Source organism: Neolamprologus multifasciatus, chromosome 16 (genome assembly GCF_963576455.1).
Source record: "Neolamprologus multifasciatus chromosome 16, fNeoMul1.2, whole genome shotgun sequence".
NCBI classification, from domain to species: Eukaryota; Metazoa; Chordata; class Actinopteri; order Cichliformes; family Cichlidae; genus Neolamprologus; species Neolamprologus multifasciatus.
In genome coordinates, this window is record NC_140454.1 from 4218915 (window position 1) to 4240183 (window position 21269).

General features: G+C 40.5%; 1 protein-coding gene and 1 long non-coding RNA gene across 2 annotated transcripts in view; one reads left to right on the plus strand and one right to left on the minus strand.

Moving 5' to 3' along the window:
* Positions 1-97: 97 nt before the first annotated feature.
* The window catches only part of slc15a2 (solute carrier family 15 member 2), a 31468-nt gene continuing 10296 nt past the window's right edge, over positions 98-21269 (plus strand). Inside the window, exons 1-15 of the mRNA XM_085135974.1 lie at positions 98-3708; positions 5229-5316; positions 8420-8561; positions 8958-9050; positions 9387-9486; positions 10238-10328; positions 10410-10487; positions 11454-11536; positions 11713-11796; positions 11897-11986; positions 14686-14730; positions 15018-15053; positions 17646-17734; positions 19394-19475; positions 20771-20896. Of these exons, the coding sequence (XP_084992100.1) occupies positions 3700-3708; positions 5229-5316; positions 8420-8561; positions 8958-9050; positions 9387-9486; positions 10238-10328; positions 10410-10487; positions 11454-11536; positions 11713-11796; positions 11897-11986; positions 14686-14730; positions 15018-15053; positions 17646-17734; positions 19394-19475; positions 20771-20896 (1236 nt within the window). The 5' untranslated portion in view covers positions 98-3699. The remainder of the gene's footprint in view (positions 3709-5228; positions 5317-8419; positions 8562-8957; positions 9051-9386; positions 9487-10237; positions 10329-10409; positions 10488-11453; positions 11537-11712; positions 11797-11896; positions 11987-14685; positions 14731-15017; positions 15054-17645; positions 17735-19393; positions 19476-20770; positions 20897-21269) is intronic.
* LOC146500056 (uncharacterized) lies at positions 12791-18229 on the minus strand. Its single transcript, XR_014869889.1, has 2 exons — positions 12965-18229; positions 12791-12862 (listed from the first exon to the last, which is right to left on the minus strand). It is a non-coding gene; the product is annotated as an uncharacterized LOC146500056 (long non-coding RNA).

Sequence of the window (21269 nt, forward strand, 5' to 3'; positions counted from 1 at the left end):
TTTATAATCTGTTTAATGTTGTATGTTCAACTAGAAAAAGCCTCTTTTCCCCAGAGAGCTTCGTGAGCCATAACACCTGTAAGGTGCTCAGATCTTGTGGGCTGCAAGACCAAGAAGAAGAAAAAGAAGAAGACAAATCCTTTTATTGTTAATATGTGCATAACGAAATTTTGTTCGGTAGCTCTTGGCACAGAAGAGAACACTCTTTTACATACATAGATATACTGATCATACATATACAGATGCAGGTGTGCAGAAATAATATGGTAAATGGCCTGCGTTTGTATAGCGCTTTACGCTATACAAACGCGCTTTAGCGCTTTGTTGTTCCTGGAGTATTTAAAAGTAGAATGGGAGGCAGAGCCTTCAGTTTTCAGGCCCCTCTTCTGTGGAACCAGCTTCCAGTTTGGATTCAGGAGACAGACACTATCTCTACTTTTAAGATTAGGCTTAAAACTTTCCTTTTTGCTAAAGCATATAGTTAGGGCTGGACCAGGTGAGCCTGAATCCTCCCTTAGTTATGCTGCAATAGACGTAGGCTGCCGGGGATTCCCATGATGCACTGAGTTTTTCCTTTCCAGTCACCTTTCTCACTCACTATGTATTAATAGACTTCTCTGCATTGAATCATATCTGTTATTAACCTCTGTCTCTCTGCCACAGCATGTCTTTTATCCTGTCTTCCTTCTCTCACCCCAACCGGTCGCAGCAGATGGCCCCGCCCCTCCCTGAGCCTGGTTCTGCCGGAGGTTTCTTCCTGTTAAAAGGGAGTTTTTCCTTCCCACTGTCGCCAAAGTGCTTGCTCATAGGGGGTCATATGATTGTTGGGTTTTTCTCTGTATCTATGAAGCGCCTTGAGGCGACATTTGTTGTGATTTGGCGCTATATAAATAAAATTGAATTGAATTGACTCAGTCCCTAAGGACCCCAAAGCGCTTTACACTACATTCAGTGATTCACACACACACTGGCAATGGCAAGTTACATTGTAGCCACAGCTGCCCTGAGAGAGGCGAGGCTGCCGGACACTGGCACCACCGGGCCCTCTGACCACCACCAGTAGGCAAAGATGGGGTTAGTATCTTGCCCAAGGATATTTGGCATGCAGCCAGGAGGCAGCCTGGGATCGAATCACCGACCTTCTGATTAGTGGCTGACCTGCTCTGCCACCTGAGCTGCAGCCACCCCAATATGTGCAAAAAGTCACAGAATTGGATTTCACAGCTCTGGGGAATGAAGCTGTCTCTCAGGCTGGTGGTACGTTTTCATGTTCCTATACAACTTTCCTGAAGGAAGCACGTCTGGCCCTGTTTTTGGGATCTGTCTAGCGTACACCGAGTCCAGATGTGGAAGTGGATTTCACACAATCCCTTGTGGTGTTTTCTTCACCCAGGCCAAGTTCTTTCTGTCTTGTGCTGTGCAGCTGCCATATTACACAGTCATACTAGGACAGATGATACTTTCTTTTGTGGCTCTGTAGAAGTTCATGAGCAGCTGAGAAGAGAGTTTGTTCCGTTTTAGCTTCATGAGGAAGAAGAGCCTTTGCTGGGCACATCACACCCAGAAACTTGATGTTGTCCACACGCTCTACTGCCTCGCCGTGTATGAGGAGAGGAGCGCGTTTTGTCTTGCCGGACCTCCTGTAATCCACAATGTCCTCCTTGGTGTTGCTGCTGTTCAGCACAAGTTATTGGACACTCCTCCACTTTGGTCTGATTTGGGCAAAGGACATTGTTTGCACAAATCAGAAATCTTTTGGTTCGTTCAGATTCAGCTTTGGAAAAAGAAGCCATGTTGCCATGTCCTTTTTAAAGAGAAAAGGCTTTCTTCTGGCAACCCAACGAAACAACACCATTCTTTTTAAGACTATATTTCAGTTAGAAAAAACACTGTTTTACAACAGTTATTTTTTTGCCCAAATCTTGGCACCGGTAACTTGTTACCTCAGATACTTCTAAACTTCTGGCTACTACACTGGTTGTCATTAATGCCAGCACAGTGTTGGCCAGTGGTGGTTTTGGACTGATGTTCAAACAGCCGGAGATGACATCTACTGTTTCCTTAAGTCTCATCTCTCAAGGTTTGGCATGTTGCATGGGATGTTATACCAGTGGTTCTCAAACCTCTTCTGGTATGCTCCATTTCAGAAGAATATTAATAGAAAATCCAAATAAACATTTGTTTAAAGTAAGTATATAATATATATATATGCCATCATAAAGCTCTTATTCATTTATTTCCTCCCTCTCCAAAAAATAATTCTGGTCAACTTTATGTTTTTTCTCCTGGTTATCTGTGCCCCACCTATGATTTCAGGCTAATGTCTGTTTTGTTGTTTGCAGTTTTTGGCCAGTGTTATAAATGGTGGATCCAGGCAAAGTAATGTAAAAATAATAATTTAAAAAAAGAAGAAAAAAACTTTTGGAGTGAGTAAAACATATCCTACTTGAAAGCAATCGAAATTGGCTTTGTATGTAACACACTTTCAGTAATTTCGAACAACGGCACTGCAAAGATTTTAACAGCTATTTCTGTATCTGTGAGTTTTAAAATCATGTGTGTTTTCTAAAAGTCCAAGAACATTTTTTAAGCATTAATTTGTTTTTTTTTTGTTTTTTTAACAATCTTTTAATAAAAAAGGATAAAGTGAACTCCAACTGTGGCGTCTTTAAACCACTTTTTAATCTTGTGCTGTCTTGCTCATGTTTAAATTTAGCAGACTTAAACAATTGTGACGATTGGAAAAAAATCTGCGTATAGTGGTGGTGACCATTAGACCACATTAAAACCACACGTGCTCACAGGAGCAGCAGCATTTGTGTCACTTCAGAAGACACAAATGCTGTGTAGCATACATTAATATATTATACAAATATACATCATCAATAACATCTAATGTTTTACACTATGTGGACATCCTTTTTGCTCCCAAATGGGATACAGGTCCCCACAGTGCGACAGTGTAAAAGTATATATGCGTAAAAGACGCATGTCCCCACAATATTAGTAATTCAAGTACACACACACACACACACACACACCTTTGTGGGGACATGATCGTGGATGAAACAACAACTGCAATTCCTTTGACATCATGCATTCTCTAGACTTATAGGTTTACCTTAACTATGATTGAATGTCTAAGCCTAACCCTAAAACCCATCCCTCAAACAGCAACTAACTAACACGTGTACTTTGGACACACGTCCACCACCACCACTAATATTACTCAGGGTGAATAAAAAAGAAATAAATGATACACTCGAAGTCATCCAACCAGAGATATGCGCTTTGACTCGCACATCCATCCCACAGTCAGGTCTGCGGCTGAGTGCAACAACGACTCTATTGTACAAGTAGATCCTGCTTCACTGCAACTTGCGGACCTCCTCCCCCCCACCCAAAAAAAGGGAGTGAAAGGCGTTGTAAATATACGCATATATAAACACTCATCTGCTACCTCCTTTTTAATATTTCACAAAAGACCGAAGTACGGAGGCTCGCTGCTTTTCCTGAGGTGACAAGTCCAGTTTTCTGTGGTGGAATATTAACTTTGAGTGTGCTTTAAGAGTGTAAGTGTCCGAGGTTTCTGCATCTGTGCCTTCAGAGAGCGGAACGGAGTGGGACGGACTTGGATGACGGTCAGGAGCTCCCGGTGCTGCCGTAAAGATCCCAAACTCTCTCATCTAAAACGACAACATGGCAAAGGTAAACGTGCTGTTTTGTGATGTTTTGCGGATCATGCGCTGAGTTGCTCAGTTAGTTTTGTTGTGCATCTCTGATTTTTTACCACGCAAAGATGCGAAGTAAAAGAAAAGAAAACAAAAAAAAAGAAAAAGAAAAACAAGAAAAGTTGCACGCGGGTTGGAACGCGTACAACTTCCACGTCTGTGGAAATAAAACACGCAAAGATGTGTTGTTGACGTGTATGCGAAGCATGCAGAAGTGGGCTAAGGAGACAGAGGGAAGTCTGCTTTGAGACCAAGCTCTCACTGAAGCTCTATGCTAAATTATTATTGGTAAGATGATGCAACAGGCGCCCCCTCCCCTCTAAAAGTAAACCCACACTAACTACTGCTTGGAGAAAGCTGGTGCCACATGTGGCCTGAGCGATTATGTTTTTGGAGGTAGCAAATCCGATAAAGGATCATTTTTTATATGCTTACTGTACAGATTTGTTTAATCTCCAAAGGTATCATGCAGAAAATGGACAATATCTAATTTGATTTTCCTCAGTTGTAGAAAACTGTTGATACAGCGAGGTAAAATTATATATCAGAGGCAAATTGAATGGAAATGTTTTCAAGCTTTGATTAATTGAAATTAAATGACACCAAAACTGACATGGGGATGGGAGTAAATATGTTTGCTGTACATTTGGTAAACAAACCCTTAAATTAAGTCTTAGCAATTAAAAAAAGAAACATTACCAAGTAGGGACGCACAAGTCTAACTACTCCTAGTGAGTGTTTATCTGCTTGAATAGTCACTGGAGTTACTCACTGACTGCCTAAAGCTCACTGAATGAGGCCGTGGACCTATGATGATGATGATGTTGATGATGATTAAAACACTGACCTCATATTAATTACATCCAGCTCCAGATCAGTGAGCACATCATTACCAGTAAAATTCTACAGAAGCCTCCATTTTTAGCAGCCGGCTGTGCAAAGTGTTTTCCTGCTTGTATAGAGCTGTAAGTACATGAATCATATACCTTTACATGCCAGGGCTGCAGCTGATGTGAATGATACGACCTGACAGATGGCCTTAATTGTCAAAATGCACTAAAGCAACAGCGTAAAGTTGCAGATCATTGTTAATCAAAACATCCCACACGGTTTTTAGTTGAATACTAAACATCCACTCCAGAAAAATCCACTCAGAACTCAAGCGATGGATATTTTTCTTCATTTTAATCGAGCCTGGTCTCATTAAAGCTTTAAACCTATAAAACGTCTATTTTTGTGTAATGATTAACTTCAGTATCTTGTGAGATTGACTAACAGGAAGAATATATCGGCTACATTCCTCTCTTTTCATGTCAGAGTATTCTCTGTCTGTTCACTGAACCTGCCGGTTATTGTTTATATTTGATAAAGGTGGGGGAAAAGATTAGATAGTGGATTCTCGATGTGCTTTTACTTCGGTGTGATTGTTTGGAGAATAATGTGTACTCTTTAAAAAGTGCTGAACTTTGTTCTGTTAATACATTTTGCTTCTTTTAGAAAATTTTTGGGACCAATTACCCAGTCAGCATCTGCTTCATAGTGGTGAATGAATTCTGCGAACGCTTCTCCTACTATGGCATGAAAGGTATGCAAATAAATGCCTGGGCAATGTTACAGTGCAAATCTATATAAAGCCTAAATATAAGCAAGGTTTTCTAGATTCACAGAGTACTTTTAGCTTGCTACATTACAGATTATGAGTATTATTGGGGCAATATAATAGAGAGGCAACAAATAAGGTCTCTCTTGTTCCCTCACACGACCTCACTTATCTCCACAAGTGACAGATTTACTTCAGCCGGATCACACACAAACACACATGTAAATACACCACGCAATTTCCTGCAGTTTTAAGCTGATGTCACTGTGTCCACAGTTTCAGCTACTGAAATTTCTCCTCAATCCGAGTGAACTTAAGACTCGGGTTTTTTTATTTAATTATACTGTTTCTAAAATGTGAGAGAATATTAAAAAAATAGATCCCAAATATCTCATTTATTTCAGTCATTAGTAAAAATACTAACAGCATTAATTTTACTAATGAATAAAAGAAGAGAGATTGCATCAGAGAGGTAAGTGGTTTGAAAATAATGGATTACTGACAGTGTTGGGGAGTAACGGAATACATGTATCGCCGTTATGTATTTAAAATACAAAATATGAGTAACTGTATTCCGTTACAGTTACCGTTTAAAAAGGTGGTATTTAGAATACAGTTACTTTGTTGAAATAAATGGATTGCACGATGGTACTTCCCTGTTTCATATTGTGGCGGGTCAGGACTGTTTGGGTTTTGTTTGACAGCTACGTTCTGTTGTTCCAGGTGGCAGCGTTACGGTTGCCATGGTTACAGGGTGACGCTCTCTCGCTGCGTGTTTCCTGGGTGAGAGAGCGCCTGTTGTTGTTGTGCTAAGCTAATAGGCAGAATGCTACAGGTATAGCTCTAAAGAATGTAGCATCATGGGCAGTGTAGTCCGTGCTGCAGGGAGAATGGACTGCTGTACCCGTTATGTGTCTGTGAGCGAGGGAGGGAGAAAAAGGAAAAGTACGAGCTGTCATCAGCAAAAACGGGAGCTGGAAGCATGTAAATATAATAATAACCACTGCAGCCAAGAAGAGAGCCTGACGAGCCCAGTTGTAAGTAAGCTATTAAGACTCGACTGTACACCGTGTTCGTGTTTTCCTCCAAAAACAATAAGTTCCGTTGGAGCAGCCTTTCAACGCCTCTCTCTGTCTCTCGCTAACAAAGTTGACCCAGACAACAAAGTAAAGCTAGTTTTCAGCTAGGAGCCCGACACGAACACACCGTATTAGCCAGAGGTCCCTTTACTACGGTTCGGAGCCGCGGACCTTCAGTAACAGTAATAAATCACAGCAATTGTACATTCATGTAGTTGTAAACAGCATGATAATATATTAAATAATCCAAAGTATTCAGAATACGTTACTCTCATTGAGTAACGTAACAGAATATGTTACAGAATACATTTTGGGGCATGTAATCTGTAATCTGTAATGGAATACATTTTAAAAGTAACCTTCCCAACACTGATTACTGATATTCTGTAATATCAGTAATCGAGGATGCCAATGTTCACATTTTGGACAGAGAGGACAGATGGTTTGAAAGAGGAGTGAAAGAAGCATCTATGTCCACTGTGAGCGACCATCTTTGAACAGAGGCGGTGGTTTACGACACCAACTGTCTGCCATCTATAATCCAGTTTTGAGATCCCTCCCCAGACGCCTTAACGCCCACTCACACCCTGGGCCATCTGACCTCAGGAATTCGCATGATAAGGTGGGACCAGGTTTCACAATGAGCTCACCCGAAACTCTGGCTGATTGGGACCCACACCCAGTTCCACACCTTGGCTCAGGCAATTAGAGGATCATCAGGGGGTCCTTTTGTCCCTCTGTGGGGGGAAACTCCCACTAGGTTTATATCTGGGACTCTCCACCATTTGACCTTAGAACTGAAGAAGCTTCTCGGATGAGAGGTGAAACGTCTTCAAGTAACTTAAGGAAGTCCAGACGCTTTTCTTTGCAAGCTCCTTTGACTACGATGACCTGGATGACTGAGAACCTTCACAGAGATATTCTGTAACCTTCAGAAGAACCAAGTTGGTTTGGATTTATTCTGGTGGCCTCTACGGTAATTTAAGAGCTACAAGCTAGCACAACTGCAGTCAGCCAGGAAATGCCATCTGCTGACGGAGATCAAGAGATGTAGTTGAGTGCTCGGGAAAAGCTAGGACGTCTGTTTTGAATGAAGGTGTTGCTTAGTTAACAGTGTGAGTTGTGATGTTTGCTTTTGCAGCACACGGTTCATCTTGAACTTTCCCAAGCGACTCTCGTGTCTGTTATGGTTTATTTATTAAGAAACTGTCCCAACAGCTTTTTGGCTTTAGGTTAAAATGTCTTAGCTTATCTGAATGACAAACTCAAAGAGATGTTTAGTTGTGGATCTTCTAAGCTTAAATGTAAGCACAGTGGGTGTCACCGATGTTTGGCTGTGCAGGATAAGCCACCAAAACACAGAGGTTGTGTCAGGATTACATTATTTAATGTGATGGTTTAACCTGCGATTAGCAAAGCTTAAAAAAAATCTTATAATGGAATATAATCAATTCAATTCAATTTTATTTATATAGCGCCAAATCACAACAAAAGTCGCCTCAAGGCGCTTCATAGATACAGAGAAAAACCCAACAATCATATGACCCCCTATGAGCACTTTGGCAACAGTGGGAAGGAAAAACTCCCTTTTAACAGGAAGAAACCTCCAGCAGAACCAGGCTCAGGGAGGGGCGGGGCCATCTGCTGCGACCGGTTGGGGTGAGAGAAGGAAGACAGGATAAAGACATGCTGTGGAAGAGAGACAGAGGTTAATAACAGATATGATTCAATGCAGAGAGGTCTATTAATACATAGTGAGTGAGAAAGGTGACTGGAAAGGAAAAACCCAATGCATCATGGGAATCCCCACCCTAATCATGTGGTATTGTTGAATTCATGAACTGCGGAGGATTCGCTGAAAGGATTCTGAGTGCAATAATACTTTTAGAATATGACAGTTCATGTCGAAGGCTTACGATGTATTGTGGTGTTTAGGTGTGGGCTTGGGCTTCTCCATCCTGTGAGCTGATTCACAGCTTATGCTTGCTCGTGTGTGTGTGTGATCACAGCATTGCTGACACTCTATTTCCTCACCTACCTGAAATGGGACAAGGACCTCTCCACTGCTGTCTACCATGCTTTCAGCGGCCTCTGCTACTTCACGCCCATACTGGGAGCTTTCATTGCTGACTCCTGGCTCGGAAAATACAAGTGAGTCTCTCAGCTGTAAATGCACTAAAGTGTGGATTCAAGCAAATGACAAAAATACATTGTGCAAACCGTGTTCATGTTATGTGGATACTTTCTAAGCTTCTGCCACTGGAAAAAACAAACATTTGTTGCCATCGATAAGTCAAAAATTTGGGTTTTTATCTCAAAACGTCTCGCTTCATAGCTCGAAATCTTGACTTATAGATAGCAAAAAATGTATTTTTCAGTGGTGGAAACAGGCACATTTTATGCATGTGCGGTATTTCATCATCTCCTTTGAATCTGCTTGCTTTGCCTGACGTTGGCTGCTACTGGAGATGAATCATTCTGAGCACACATAGAGATTTTGAAGAAGGCCTGAATGCCCTGTACATAATCACAGCTTGCTCCCCACAGGACCATCATCTACCTGTCCATTGTATATGTGATCGGCCATGTGGTCAAGTCGGTTGGAGCCATTCCCACCGTGGGAAGCACCGAATTGCACATGTGAGTTGTCATGAGCTAATTCTATCACTCTGCACAATCACAGCTCAGCACTGTTAGAAGAGGAAGAGGTGAGGAGGTGTAATCATTAATAATCCTTATTGCACTGAAGGAATTTGAGCGTTGATTTCAAAAGTTTTGAATCAGGATAAAATTATATTTTTCGTCCATAAACGTCATGTCATTGATAAACTGATGCCCATCACAGTTCCCAATGCCATACAGTGTCCCATAGTTTTCACTCAGCGGTTCTTTGAGTGCCATTCATCCAATCTCTTCTTTCTTTTCAGCACTGTACTGTCATTAATATACACTGTGTTGTGTCCGTGTGTCCTACAGTGCTCTGTCCATGTCAGGTCTGATACTCATAGCTTTGGGCACCGGAGGGATCAAACCCTGCGTGGCGGCGTTCGGAGGTGACCAGTTTGACGAGGAACATGTAAGCCTGTTTTAGTTTGTGGACGTATTTGTATTATTTTTATCGGTACACCAAGGAAACAAGCTTATCAGAAACCAATCCCAGCTATCTGATAACTTTTATATAACGCCTTTTTTGAGGCGCGGCTTAGTGATAACTACCTGCCCATCATCAAACATTAGGTACTGAGCCACACATACTTCTCAGAAGTTATCTGTGGCATGTAGGAATTGGCATTTGCTCGCTAACTGCGTTGTTACTGTGTAAAAATGGGGCGATTTTTGTTGGTTGTTGTTGTTGTTGGGTGTTCGTCTTGTAATCGGAAGGTTGCCGGTTCGAGCCCCGGCTCGGACAGTCTCGGTCGTTGTGTCCTTGGGCGAGACACTTCACCTACCGCCTACTGGTGTTGGCCAGAGGGGCCGATGGTGCGATATGGCAGCCTCGCTTCTGTCAGTCTGCCCCAGGGCAGCTGTAGCTACAACTGTAGCTGCCTCCACCAGTGTATGAATGTGAGAGTGAATGAATAGTGGTATTGTAAAGCACTTTGAGGGGTCCCAAAAAGCGCTATATAAATGCAATCCATTATTATTATTAAAAAATTATACTTTAAACTGCAGTGCTAGATTTACTCGGTGTTATTGGTGTCCAAACAGTGTTTAGGACATATCCGAAAACTCATCTGAAGGCTTATATACTCTTTAACACAGCAGTGGTCATGTGGAGTTGTTGCAGCAATGTTAAACTCAGTGATTATGTTTTCGATCCCTTCTAGACCACAGAGAGGCAGAAGTTCTTCTCTATTTTCTACATGTCAATCAATGCTGGCAGCTTCCTGTCGACTATTATTACACCCATATTGAGAGGTGAGCACATAGTCGTAGTTTTACATGTTACATTATATCCAGCGAGGTCCACTGTGTTAATAACACACACCACTCCTGCAGGTGATGTGAAGTGTTTCGGTGGAGACTGTTATGCTTTGGCCTTTGGGGTTCCTGCAGCCCTGATGGTTGTGGCTTTAGGTGAGTTTCCACCTCAACATTCACAGAGTTTTCTCCAAGTGCTTTTTTAAACAGAGCAAGGGATTTTTCAACATAGCATTTCTAACTTGACAGTTTTCTTTGGGAAGCATGCATTATTTCTGTTTGTGCAACAATAACAGAATTATTTACAAACCTCGCTGTGGCAAGAAAATCTTGTAAAATCAAGTCCCTACATTGTCTACAGTGTTTTTTACACAGCCCTTTCTGCTGTTTTTGAAATGCATTAATCAACTTTTTTACAAACTCAGTATTTAGGCATGAAAATAGTGCCACTAATACGAACTGAACTCACATGTTGTTCTTCTTCAATTAAAATCTTCAGTTCCTTGTTTTTAGCAACACGTTACTAAAAACAAGGAACTGAAGATTTTAATCTTCGATTAGAATCTTCAGTTCCTTGTTTTTAGCAACGTGTTGCTAAATGCAGTATGTGTGCTTATGATATCCGATGCTGCAATATGAAAGTGTTGACCTATTTTCAAACCTGCCAGTCGCATTTCGAGATCTGAGCTTTATTCCAGGCTGTGATCAGCATGCTGAGCTTGCGTTTTCACGAGCCGGCCTTACACTTGATCAAGACCCATCCACATTTGTCCTGACAGTCAGTTGTCTCTGCCTCTCGGTCCCCGTCACCCCTGATCCTTATGGGATTCATGCTTAACTGAACCCTCGCTTTGAAAACAAACTGTGATTTAATTCTTGAGAGGTCACAGACAGATCGCAGTGAGGGTGAAGCAGAGGAGGAGCTTTAGTGCTATAAGCCTGAAGCACGTTTACAACATGGTAGGTTTTATTACCCCACAGCCTTCGTTAGCAGCTGTGAGAGGACAAAACATCCTTAAATAGGTACTCAGTATTATTTTAGTTGTTCTGACATCAAGGCAATCACTCGCTGTGATCTTCACTCAAACAAGTCCAGTCTGACTCTTCATTTATCGCACACAGTTGTCTTCATTGCTGGCAGCAGTCTGTACAAGAGAACTCCTCCCCAGGGAAACGTCCTTTGGGAAGTCTGCAATTGCATCGGGGTGAGTAATCCCATACTCCTCCCTCGACTTATCTGAGAGCTGAAGTGCAAGCACATTGATTTACTGCTTTTTACTGCCAAGAATCATTAAGAAAGATATGAATTTCACACTTCGGGGTTTCTGTCTGTGTTGTACACACTCCATTTTCATTCCAATTATTTACCTTTGGCCTACAGTTTGCACTTAAAAATCGTTGGAACAAATCAAAACATGACCCACCGAGACAGCACTGGTTGGACTGGGCTGAGGAGAAGTACTCGGTAACGTCAGCGAACTCCTATTAATTCATTGATGGGTAGAAGTTTTTTAAAAGTCATCTAACCAATGCGTGTTTGTTTGTGCGTGTGTTTTATTTTACAGATGCGTCTGATTCAGGAGATAAAGATGGTTTTGCGAGTTCTGGTGCTCTACATCCCCCTCCCAATGTTCTGGGCTCTCTTTGATCAGCAGGTAAGACAAAATAATAATAAACTTAACTTGTAAAACAGAGTTACTTTTACATAATGCAATAACAAGTCATAATCCAAAATCAAAAAGACAACTACACACAAATAAAATAACCGAAAACAGAAGACATTAAACCTTAACAGTGGGAATATTATGACAGGTAAGATAAATAAATACATTTATGAGAATGAATGAATTTATTTACCGATTTAAAAGTAGTTGCTGGATAAATCCACAGCTCTAACACAAAATGTCCTTCTGTAATGAGCGTGCAGGAACAGATAAAATGTGTCTGAGGTGCGAGTAAATCTGTGATGTAGGTGTTGTGAACCACTTTTGCGGCCCCGAATGCAAAACTCAGGACACAGGAAATAAAGTCAAAAATCATCTTTTAATGCTGCAAGTTCAATGAAATAAACAGAATCCAAAAAATTACTGAATAGGACAATAAAATCCAAATGCCAGATATGTGAACAATGCAATTAAGGACAAGAGGAGTCTGAGACAACAGGTGGGGAAATAGCCAAAACTTTCAAAGTGAAGTAAAACTAAATACATGTTTCTGTGCCTGTGAAGGCAACTGTTGGTACCTACAATAATATAGACCAGACGAACAAAGCACTTGGCAACAGTGGGAAGAAAAAACTCCCTTTTAACAGGAAGAGACCTCCGGCTGAATCAGTTTCAGAGAGGCGCAGGCGTGTGTGGAGCTGAGGGGAGTGAGACACAAGGGTATTGAAATAAAAAAAGGAAGTCACTAAACGAGGAACCACTATCACTCCCTCCAGTTAATACACGACACCACGGTTCTTCATTCACAGATGGATTTATTCTTCAGTCACACTTCTCCTCCGAAACACCATAAAATCCACCGTCAAACTGTTATTACATAAAAGTGCAGAATGACCAAACATAAATATTACAAATAAACATTTAAACCCAAGTTAACAAATACGCGATAAACAAACACAGTTAACATACCTCGCTGGCTGCACGTAACCGTGAGGGAATGAGTCCGCTTCAGGAACAAAAACTTAACAAAAATAATTCCCAATCTCTTCTTATTCTTCTTCGCAGCTTTCTTTTACTTTAAAACTGCTTATTTATTTCCTCTTCTGACTTAGTTAACTTATTAACTTAGATTTTTTGCACATGCTTTTGACCTCCCTTTACGTCACTTAAAGGGGCCTGTGCGCAACACAGAATGAACCTTAGTTCCTACCCCAAAAGGAACAACAATAAATAAAGGAAATAAACATACATGAACACAATAAATTAAACAAACTGACATAATTTACATTTATGGCAGTTAAAACCACTATCAAGACAGGCTTATCAAGGCTTATCAAGGCTTACCAAGGCTTATCAAGACACAAAAGGATACGGGGAAGGCTAGATTACGCAAGAGATCAGAATATAAAACAGTACTACATACCAACACATCTTCAATGACATTACTAAAAGCTTAAAAACAACTGTCCAAAAATGCAAAACCTTGGGTTTAAAACCCAGAACCATGACAGTAGGTAGCAGCAAGACCATGGAAGACTTTAAAACAGGGGTGGAGAACTCCAGGCCTTGAGGCCTTGTCCTGCAGGTTTTAGATCTCACCCTGGGTCAACACACCGGAATCACATGATTAGTTCATTACCAGGCCTCTGGAGAATTTTAAGACATCTTGATGTCATGTAGGCATTTAAACCAGCTGTGATGAATCAGGTAGCCGGTGAATCGTAGTGAGGTTGGCAGTGATGCAGTCTTTTGTTTTTGATTTTGTTAGTCTGAACTCGTGTTTTGAATGAGATTGAGAGGGAAGAGTGACTTTTGGTTGGGAAAAAGACATATGAACCTTCACAATGAGCTGCTCTGCATTATGTATCCAAACCCCATACTTTATGCACCATGTACTAAAGTTAAATGCCCAATGAACATAAGCTCTAGGAATGTGATTAGCACATCAGTTCAATTCAGTTTTATTTATATATCATTGTAAGGTAAAGACCCTACAATAATAAAAAGAAACCCCCCACCAATAAGACGACTCCCTGTGAAGGAGCACTTGGTGACAGTGGGAAGGAAAACCTCCCTTTTAACAGGAAGAACCCTCTGGCTCAGGGAGACTATCTACCGTGACCGGTTGGGGATGAGGGGAAAAAGACAGGACAAAAAAAAACCACACTGTGGAAGACAGCCAGAGATTAATAATAACTAATGATTAAATATTCTTAAGTATTATTTAAATTGTGTTCCACTGTTGTACTCAGACCTTTATTTCCAGTTTAAGCAACATTTACAGTCACAGCTTTTACTTACATTTTAATCAAAAAGAAAAACTTGCCTCAGTTCCCTTCCTACTTGGACAGACTGCATTCTGTGTCAGCACAAGATCAAGGTCTTGTGGCGAAACTTTCTTGCAAAATCCCATAAGTGTCTGTTATGTTCTCCTCTGACCAACAGTCAACACAACCATCTGATTATAGAAAAACCTCAAAGCCACATTCAACATTCCTGTTTCTCTTTCCTCCTGTATCCGTTTCTTCCTGTAATTCGACTGATTTAAAACTGATTTCTTAGAGGAGATGTCAGAAATACACTATCCCTTTATTATTATTATCATTGTCCCTTCCAGGGAGAATGAGGAAATCCCATCTGCTGTGCCTTAAACAAATTTGACAGTAACAGATGTCTTTTCTTTATTGCAGGGTTCCCGCTGGACACTTCAAGCCACGAGGATGAACCTGGCTCTTGTAAGACCTTACTTACGTGAAGTAATGGTGTCAAGATGTTAAAAAGCTGATGCTGTATTTTCACATTGTTATCAGCGGGCTGGTTTAGATTAGCATCTGATATCACAGACAGGTCTTTAGAAGAGAGATTTTCTTTGTTAGGGTGTTGCTGCAATTTATCATTTTATTCTAGTAAATAACATTGTTTATGGCTCGTTATCAAGTCAAAAAATCATCAACTCATCAAGTTCAGATTTATAAAGATAAAGTTTAAGTGTCTCTCCTGTCTTTGTCTTCTTTTATTATAGGGAAACTCCTTCGCTATTAAGCCTGACCAAATGCAGGTATGTGCAGCTTATTTGGCTCTTGCTGGGATGCAAATTGTGCGTGGTTTCTGCTAATCTAAAAAAGCAATAATGAATGGCAGAAAGTCCAGAGAAAAGCAGAAAATGATTGAGAAGGATGCAGATTTCTTAGCATATACTTGTAACAGTACTGATATATGCGTATGTATATGACCCAAAGTAGTTTTCCAATGGTTTAGCAAGCGAACACACTGTGCTTCAATGCTAATTTTTACCTTTGGAAATGGGTTAAGTTAAATTTACTGTATATTGCAAGGATTCAGTATTTTATTTATCACTGGGTAAATTGTAAACTGCTGACAACTGTTAAACATGCTTTTCTGGCTGATCAGCATATTTGAATTTCAGTAAGAATGATAGATATTTTAATGTATTGTGGCTTTTTAAAAACATTTCATGGTGCTCTATGAAGTCCCCTGAAAAACTAAGTACACCCTTACAGTTTCTATAGATATTAAGAGGCTAAACAGCAGCCAGGTGCTGCTAATCAAATGCACTTAATTCATCATGAACAAGTGTGAACACTTCTATGGAAGCAGAAGTGTTGGCAGTTTGCTGCTCTGGAGCTCTGTTAACACAATACCACAGCCTTCCCCGGAGTGGAAAATCCAAGAGCTACATTTCTGACTCTGTTTGCATAGAGTCTGTTAGCATGCTAGTTAGCATGCTAGTTAGCATGCTAGTTAGCATGCTAGATGCTAAAGTTCATCACAGTGCTGGCTTGTTTGGAAGGGTGGCCAGGAAAATGGCAACATGACTTAGGTTTGCAAAGTTGCATCTGGAGAAAACTCAAGAACAATGGAGCAATGTCCTTTGGATAGTGGAAGTCATGCATAGCTCCATATTTGGTGAAGATTTTAAAAAAGGGACAAACGCTTCATTTGAACTATGTTGATGGTGGGGTGATGATTTTGGCTTGTTTTCCAGCCACAGGACTTGGACACCTTGCAGTCACTGAGTCAGCCATGAACTCCTGTGTATACCAAAGTATTCCAGAGTGAAACATGAGGCCATCACCCTAACAGCTAAAGCTTGGCCCAAAATGGCCCATGTAACAGCACAATGACCCCAAGCACAGCAGTAAATCTACAACAGAACTGAAAAAGAAAAGAATCAAAGAATCAATGTGTTGAAATGGTCCTGTCAACCCGATTGAAATGACTGTGGTGGAACCTTAAATGAGAGTTGTGCAAAAAAATAATGCCCACAAACCTCAATAAATGGAAACACTGTAAAGAAGAGTCCTCCAAAATTCACCCACAATGTTGTGTTAATGATGAGAGGCTGATAAAGTACAGAAAACCATTACTAAAGGTGGTTCTGCATACTACTGAATCATGGGGTGGACTCAGGACTTCATAGAGAGCTGTGAAAACTTTATTTTCACATGAATGTATGTGATTAGTGTCTCCTCCTCTTTTTTGTTTGTGGCAGTTTATCATGTTATAGTTACAGTCCCAGTTTTTTCCTGCTAAGAAAAGCAGTAAAAGACGGTGACATGTTAATCTGCACTTGACCATTGGTCATGGCCTTCATTGCAGCCTTTATGGTCACTGGATAAATGCCAGACTCTATTTTTTTCTATTTATTTATTTAAAAGGGACAACACCGTTTGACATATTTCCAATACAGAGCACGAAATTGATGTGCTGCATTTAGAGTTTATAGCTCGTCTCTTATCCACTGAACTGGATTTTTATCCATTAGTTTCAGAATTTGGTTGTATAAAGGTGGCAGATGCTTAAATATAGACGGTGGTGCTTAGGCAATTAGAAAAATTAGAAAATATCATCGAATGGATAAATAAACGAGCCGCTGAAATGGGCGTGTAGTGTTGAAGTTCATAGTCAAAATTTATGGTTGAAAGTGATTGTAGTTTGCGTTGCTAAACCATTAGTAGTTTAAACTATAAACTAGTTACAAAGACTTGCATAAAGTTAAAAGCCACACTGTCATCACAGTCAAAAATAAACCAAAGCCATCAGAAAAAATTAAAATGTTTCTTTTTATCTCCAGTGTCAGCAGGCACTGCGGATGTCATTAGTGAGGCTTACCATGTAAACCTTGCATTGCAGCTTCACTTATGCCAGTAAAGAGCATTACACAACTTGACCATAAAGTGTTAATGGTTACCGTGTTTTTAAGCTTTACGATTTAAAGACTAAGCATAAAAAAGAGCCTGAGACTCTCTTAAAGTCACTCCCTCGTAGTCTCTGTTAGGTTTCAAAGCCAGTGTGCTTGAATAAAGCACCATAATTGATGGAGTGTCCTGCACAGCTGTTATATATTTCTAATGCAGAACTTACCAGCTAATCTAAGGCACAGATTTTAAACATCCAGTGAAAAGAAGCATCTCTCAAGTCCCCTCACTAATGAAGACCAATGTTTGACTAGGCTATGATGAGGCTATTTTCACGAAAACACTTTTATGGTTCTTCTTCACTGCCATCTCTTTACAAGCAATACCGAATCAGAATCTCTCTTTATTGACGCAACATTTATGATTTTATGGACTCTACAGAGCTTTTATAGAGTCGTTAAAAGACTAATTTTCCTCCCCTTGTTGTCTAGATGTTGAATGCTCTGCTGATTCTTGTCTTTGTGCCTATCTTTGACCTCATCATATATCCGCTCGTTAGACTCTGCGGACTCAAGATCACGTGAGTAGTGGATTTTTTTTGGCTTTGTTTTGTACTGCCACCTTTATTTCATTCGGGATCATCTTGTAATCTCGTAAAATGGAAAAAATGAAGCGTGTGATTCCACATATATTTCCCAGGATTATGCCTTAGAAAAGAAAGTTAACGATTGAGGGAAGTGTCTGTAAACACAAAGCTGGTATTCATTTACAAATGAATGTTTAATGAATGTTAAACATTTACTTTTAAACCCGACTCCAAAGTACTTCTCACAGTGTAAATAAGAATTTCCATACTTGTTTCTCAGGTAGGGAAATTCACAGGGTCCAGAGAGTGTTAGTCAAAGCCATCTTTATTCATTCGACATGCATCACACCACAACTTCTCGACGCTCTCCAAACCCTGATTCCTCATGTTTTAACATGGCGGACGTAATTGAGGATGCCACGCAGGTGCATCCGCCCTCCCTGCATGGCACCGCACACCACGCCCCACCACATTACATCTTTGGTTGCATTAGCAATTCAGCAATTTGAATGACATCTGATCAATCTTTGTAAGCGTGTAGAGTGAGATCATATTAACAATTCATTAAAATTTGACTTATATCGACCAACTTACTTGATTTATTAGTTAAAAACTGACATAAAAACCTTATAACTTGTAAGTATAAAGAGACGGTGGTTCTAGTGAAATGTGTAATGTCGACATATAGAAACTACTATAAAAGGATTTAAAATATCAAGTAACATTTGACCTCTGACCTCTCCTTCAAGATTATTAGGTTGATTTGAAAAAAATATAATAATGCTGTATAGAGCAATTTAAAACTATGTTTCTTACTACCATCCAGCCTATCCAAGCTGCAATAGGCCATCGTTTGTACTAACAACATATAGGCATATATGTAACTGTTCCCACAAAGTTGGCAGCACTGTCCAATATGTCTCAGTATGCTGAGGCATTAAGAGTTCCCTTTGCTGGAACTAAGAGGTGAAGCCCAGCTGCTGAAAAACAACCCCACACCATAATCCTCCCTCCTTGGAGTCAGACAAGTACTGTTCTCCTGGTAAGAGCCAAACTCAGAGTCGTCCATCGGATTGCCAGACGGAGAAGTGTGATTCGTGATTCCAGAGATCACGTCTCCACTGCTCCAAAGTCCAGTGGCGGCATACACCAATGCATCCAATCCAATATTTTTTTGTCGTGCAAAGCTGAGAAAGAAATTCAAGCTCACAAATCAGTAAAAGCATTTTGCATGATCCATATACAGACATAGGAAAATAGAAATGCTTGGCAAAAACAGGATAATGTGAACAAAGACTCCCCAAAGTTTCCCAAATCATATTCTTAGTGGACTTTTTAGGAGATCCTGACTTTCTGGAGTTTGCACCCAAGTGACGTAACACTTCTGAGAGTATCCCAACAATCAGATGATCCCCAATGAGCAAGGAGTTGGTGACAATAGGAAACAAGAACTCCCTTTTAACAATAGGACCAGACTTAGGGATGCACAGCAATAACAAGGAAATAATGCGACAGAAAGTTGGTCAGGGAAACACTGGTGTGGAAATAACCCTTCTGATGAAATGATAAAGCCACGCTTTCAGAATATTTTAAAAAGCAGTGAAAAACAGGTAAAGGTGTTAACTGTTGGGCACCAACTCTCTCTGTTTTCAGACCTCTGAGGAAAATGGCCATGGGAATGGTGTTTGCAGCCCTGGCCTTCGGAGCAGCCACTCTGGTGGAGGTGAACGTTGTGGTACGTATGAGCAGCAATCATCAGTGTTGGGAAGGTTACTTTTAAAATGTATTCCATTACAGATTACAGAATACATGCCCCAAAATGTATTCTGTAACGTATTCCGTTACGTTACTCAATGAGAGTAACGTATTCTGAATACTTTGGATTACTTAATATATTATCATGCTGTTTACAACTACATGAATGTACTATTGCTGTGATTTATTACTGTTACTGAAGGTCCGCGGCTCCGAACCGTAGTAAAGGGACCTCTGGCTAATACGGTGGGTTCTGTGTCGGCTCGTAGCCGAAAACTAGCTTTACTTTGTTGTCTGGGTCAACTTTGCTAACGAGAGACAGAGAGAGGCGTTGAAAGGCTGCTCCAACGGAACTTATTGTTTTTGGAGGAAAACATGAACACGGTGTACAGTCGAGTCTTAATAGCTTACTTACAACTGGGCTCGTCAGGCTCTCTTCTTGGCTGCAGTGGTTATTATTATATTTACATGCTTCCAGCTCCCGTTTTTGCTCGATGACAGCTCGTACTTTTCCTTTTTCTCCCTCCTCGCGCTCACAGACACATAACGTGTATGGCAGTCCATTCTCCCTGCAGCACGGACTACACTGCCCATGATGCTACATTCTTTAGAGCTATACCTGTAGCATTCTGCCTATTAGCTTAGCACAACAACAACAAAAAGGCCTCTCTCACCCAGGAAACACGCAGAGAGAGAGCGTCACCCTGTAACCATGGCAACCGTAACGCTGCCGCCTGGAACAACAGAACGTAGCTGTCAAACAAAACCCAAACAGGCCTGACCTGCCACAATATGAAACAGGGAAGTACCGCCGTGTAATCCATTTATTTCAACAAAGTAACTGTATTCTAAATACCACCTTTTTAAACGGTAACTGTAACGGAATACAGTTACTCATATTTTGTATTTTAAATACGTAACGGCGGTACATGTATTCCGTTACTCCCCAACACTGGCAATCATAGAGTGATTGCATCTTGCTACAGAAAAGCACTCACAATCGGCAAACCCCTTACTGCTCATGTTTCCAGGAAAACCTGACTGTGTACAGTTCAGATGTATAATCATAATGGTAGCCTGCAGTTTTAAAGTTTGGATGCCAAAATATCAACTTAACAGTATCTTTTTGCTTTTTCTAGCATACCCACCTGAATCTTATACTTTAACTGTTTTGTTGTTGATTTTATCTCACAGTGATTTGTCTGAACTGGTCAAAAAGTGTTTTCGCTGATATTTTTCCATCATTGTGCTCTGATTTGCTTTTCTCTCTAATAGAAAACTGTGGTGAATCCTGCACCTGCAGGGAAGTGTCTCTTGCAGGTTGTCAACCTTGCTAAAGATGATGTCAGTCTGAAGGCTCCTGGCACCGATCTGTTTCTACAGTCCATCAAGTACCTTGAGGTAAGAAGAGTGCAGGTGGCTAAACTTTTCATACTTTTCACTGTTGCTCAAGGCGAATAGAATTAAAAACCACATTTCCCTGTCGTTCACATGTACAGTGGATTTTTCTTTGACCATTTCTCAGAGATCCACGTATGTATGAGTGTGTGTGTTCTCCAGGTTTCTTACCCCTTTAACTTTAACTGTTGCAATTAGAAGTGTGTGTAGCTTTTGAAAAAGCAGACGTGTACGAAACAATAAATAAACAGAATTCAACTAGTAATTCATGTATGAAGAGAGAGATACGACAAAACTAAAACTTAACAGTGAAAATGCTATTTTAACTTTGATTGAGCTGTTCTACAGAAACAAGAGATTTCATAACTTCATTCTG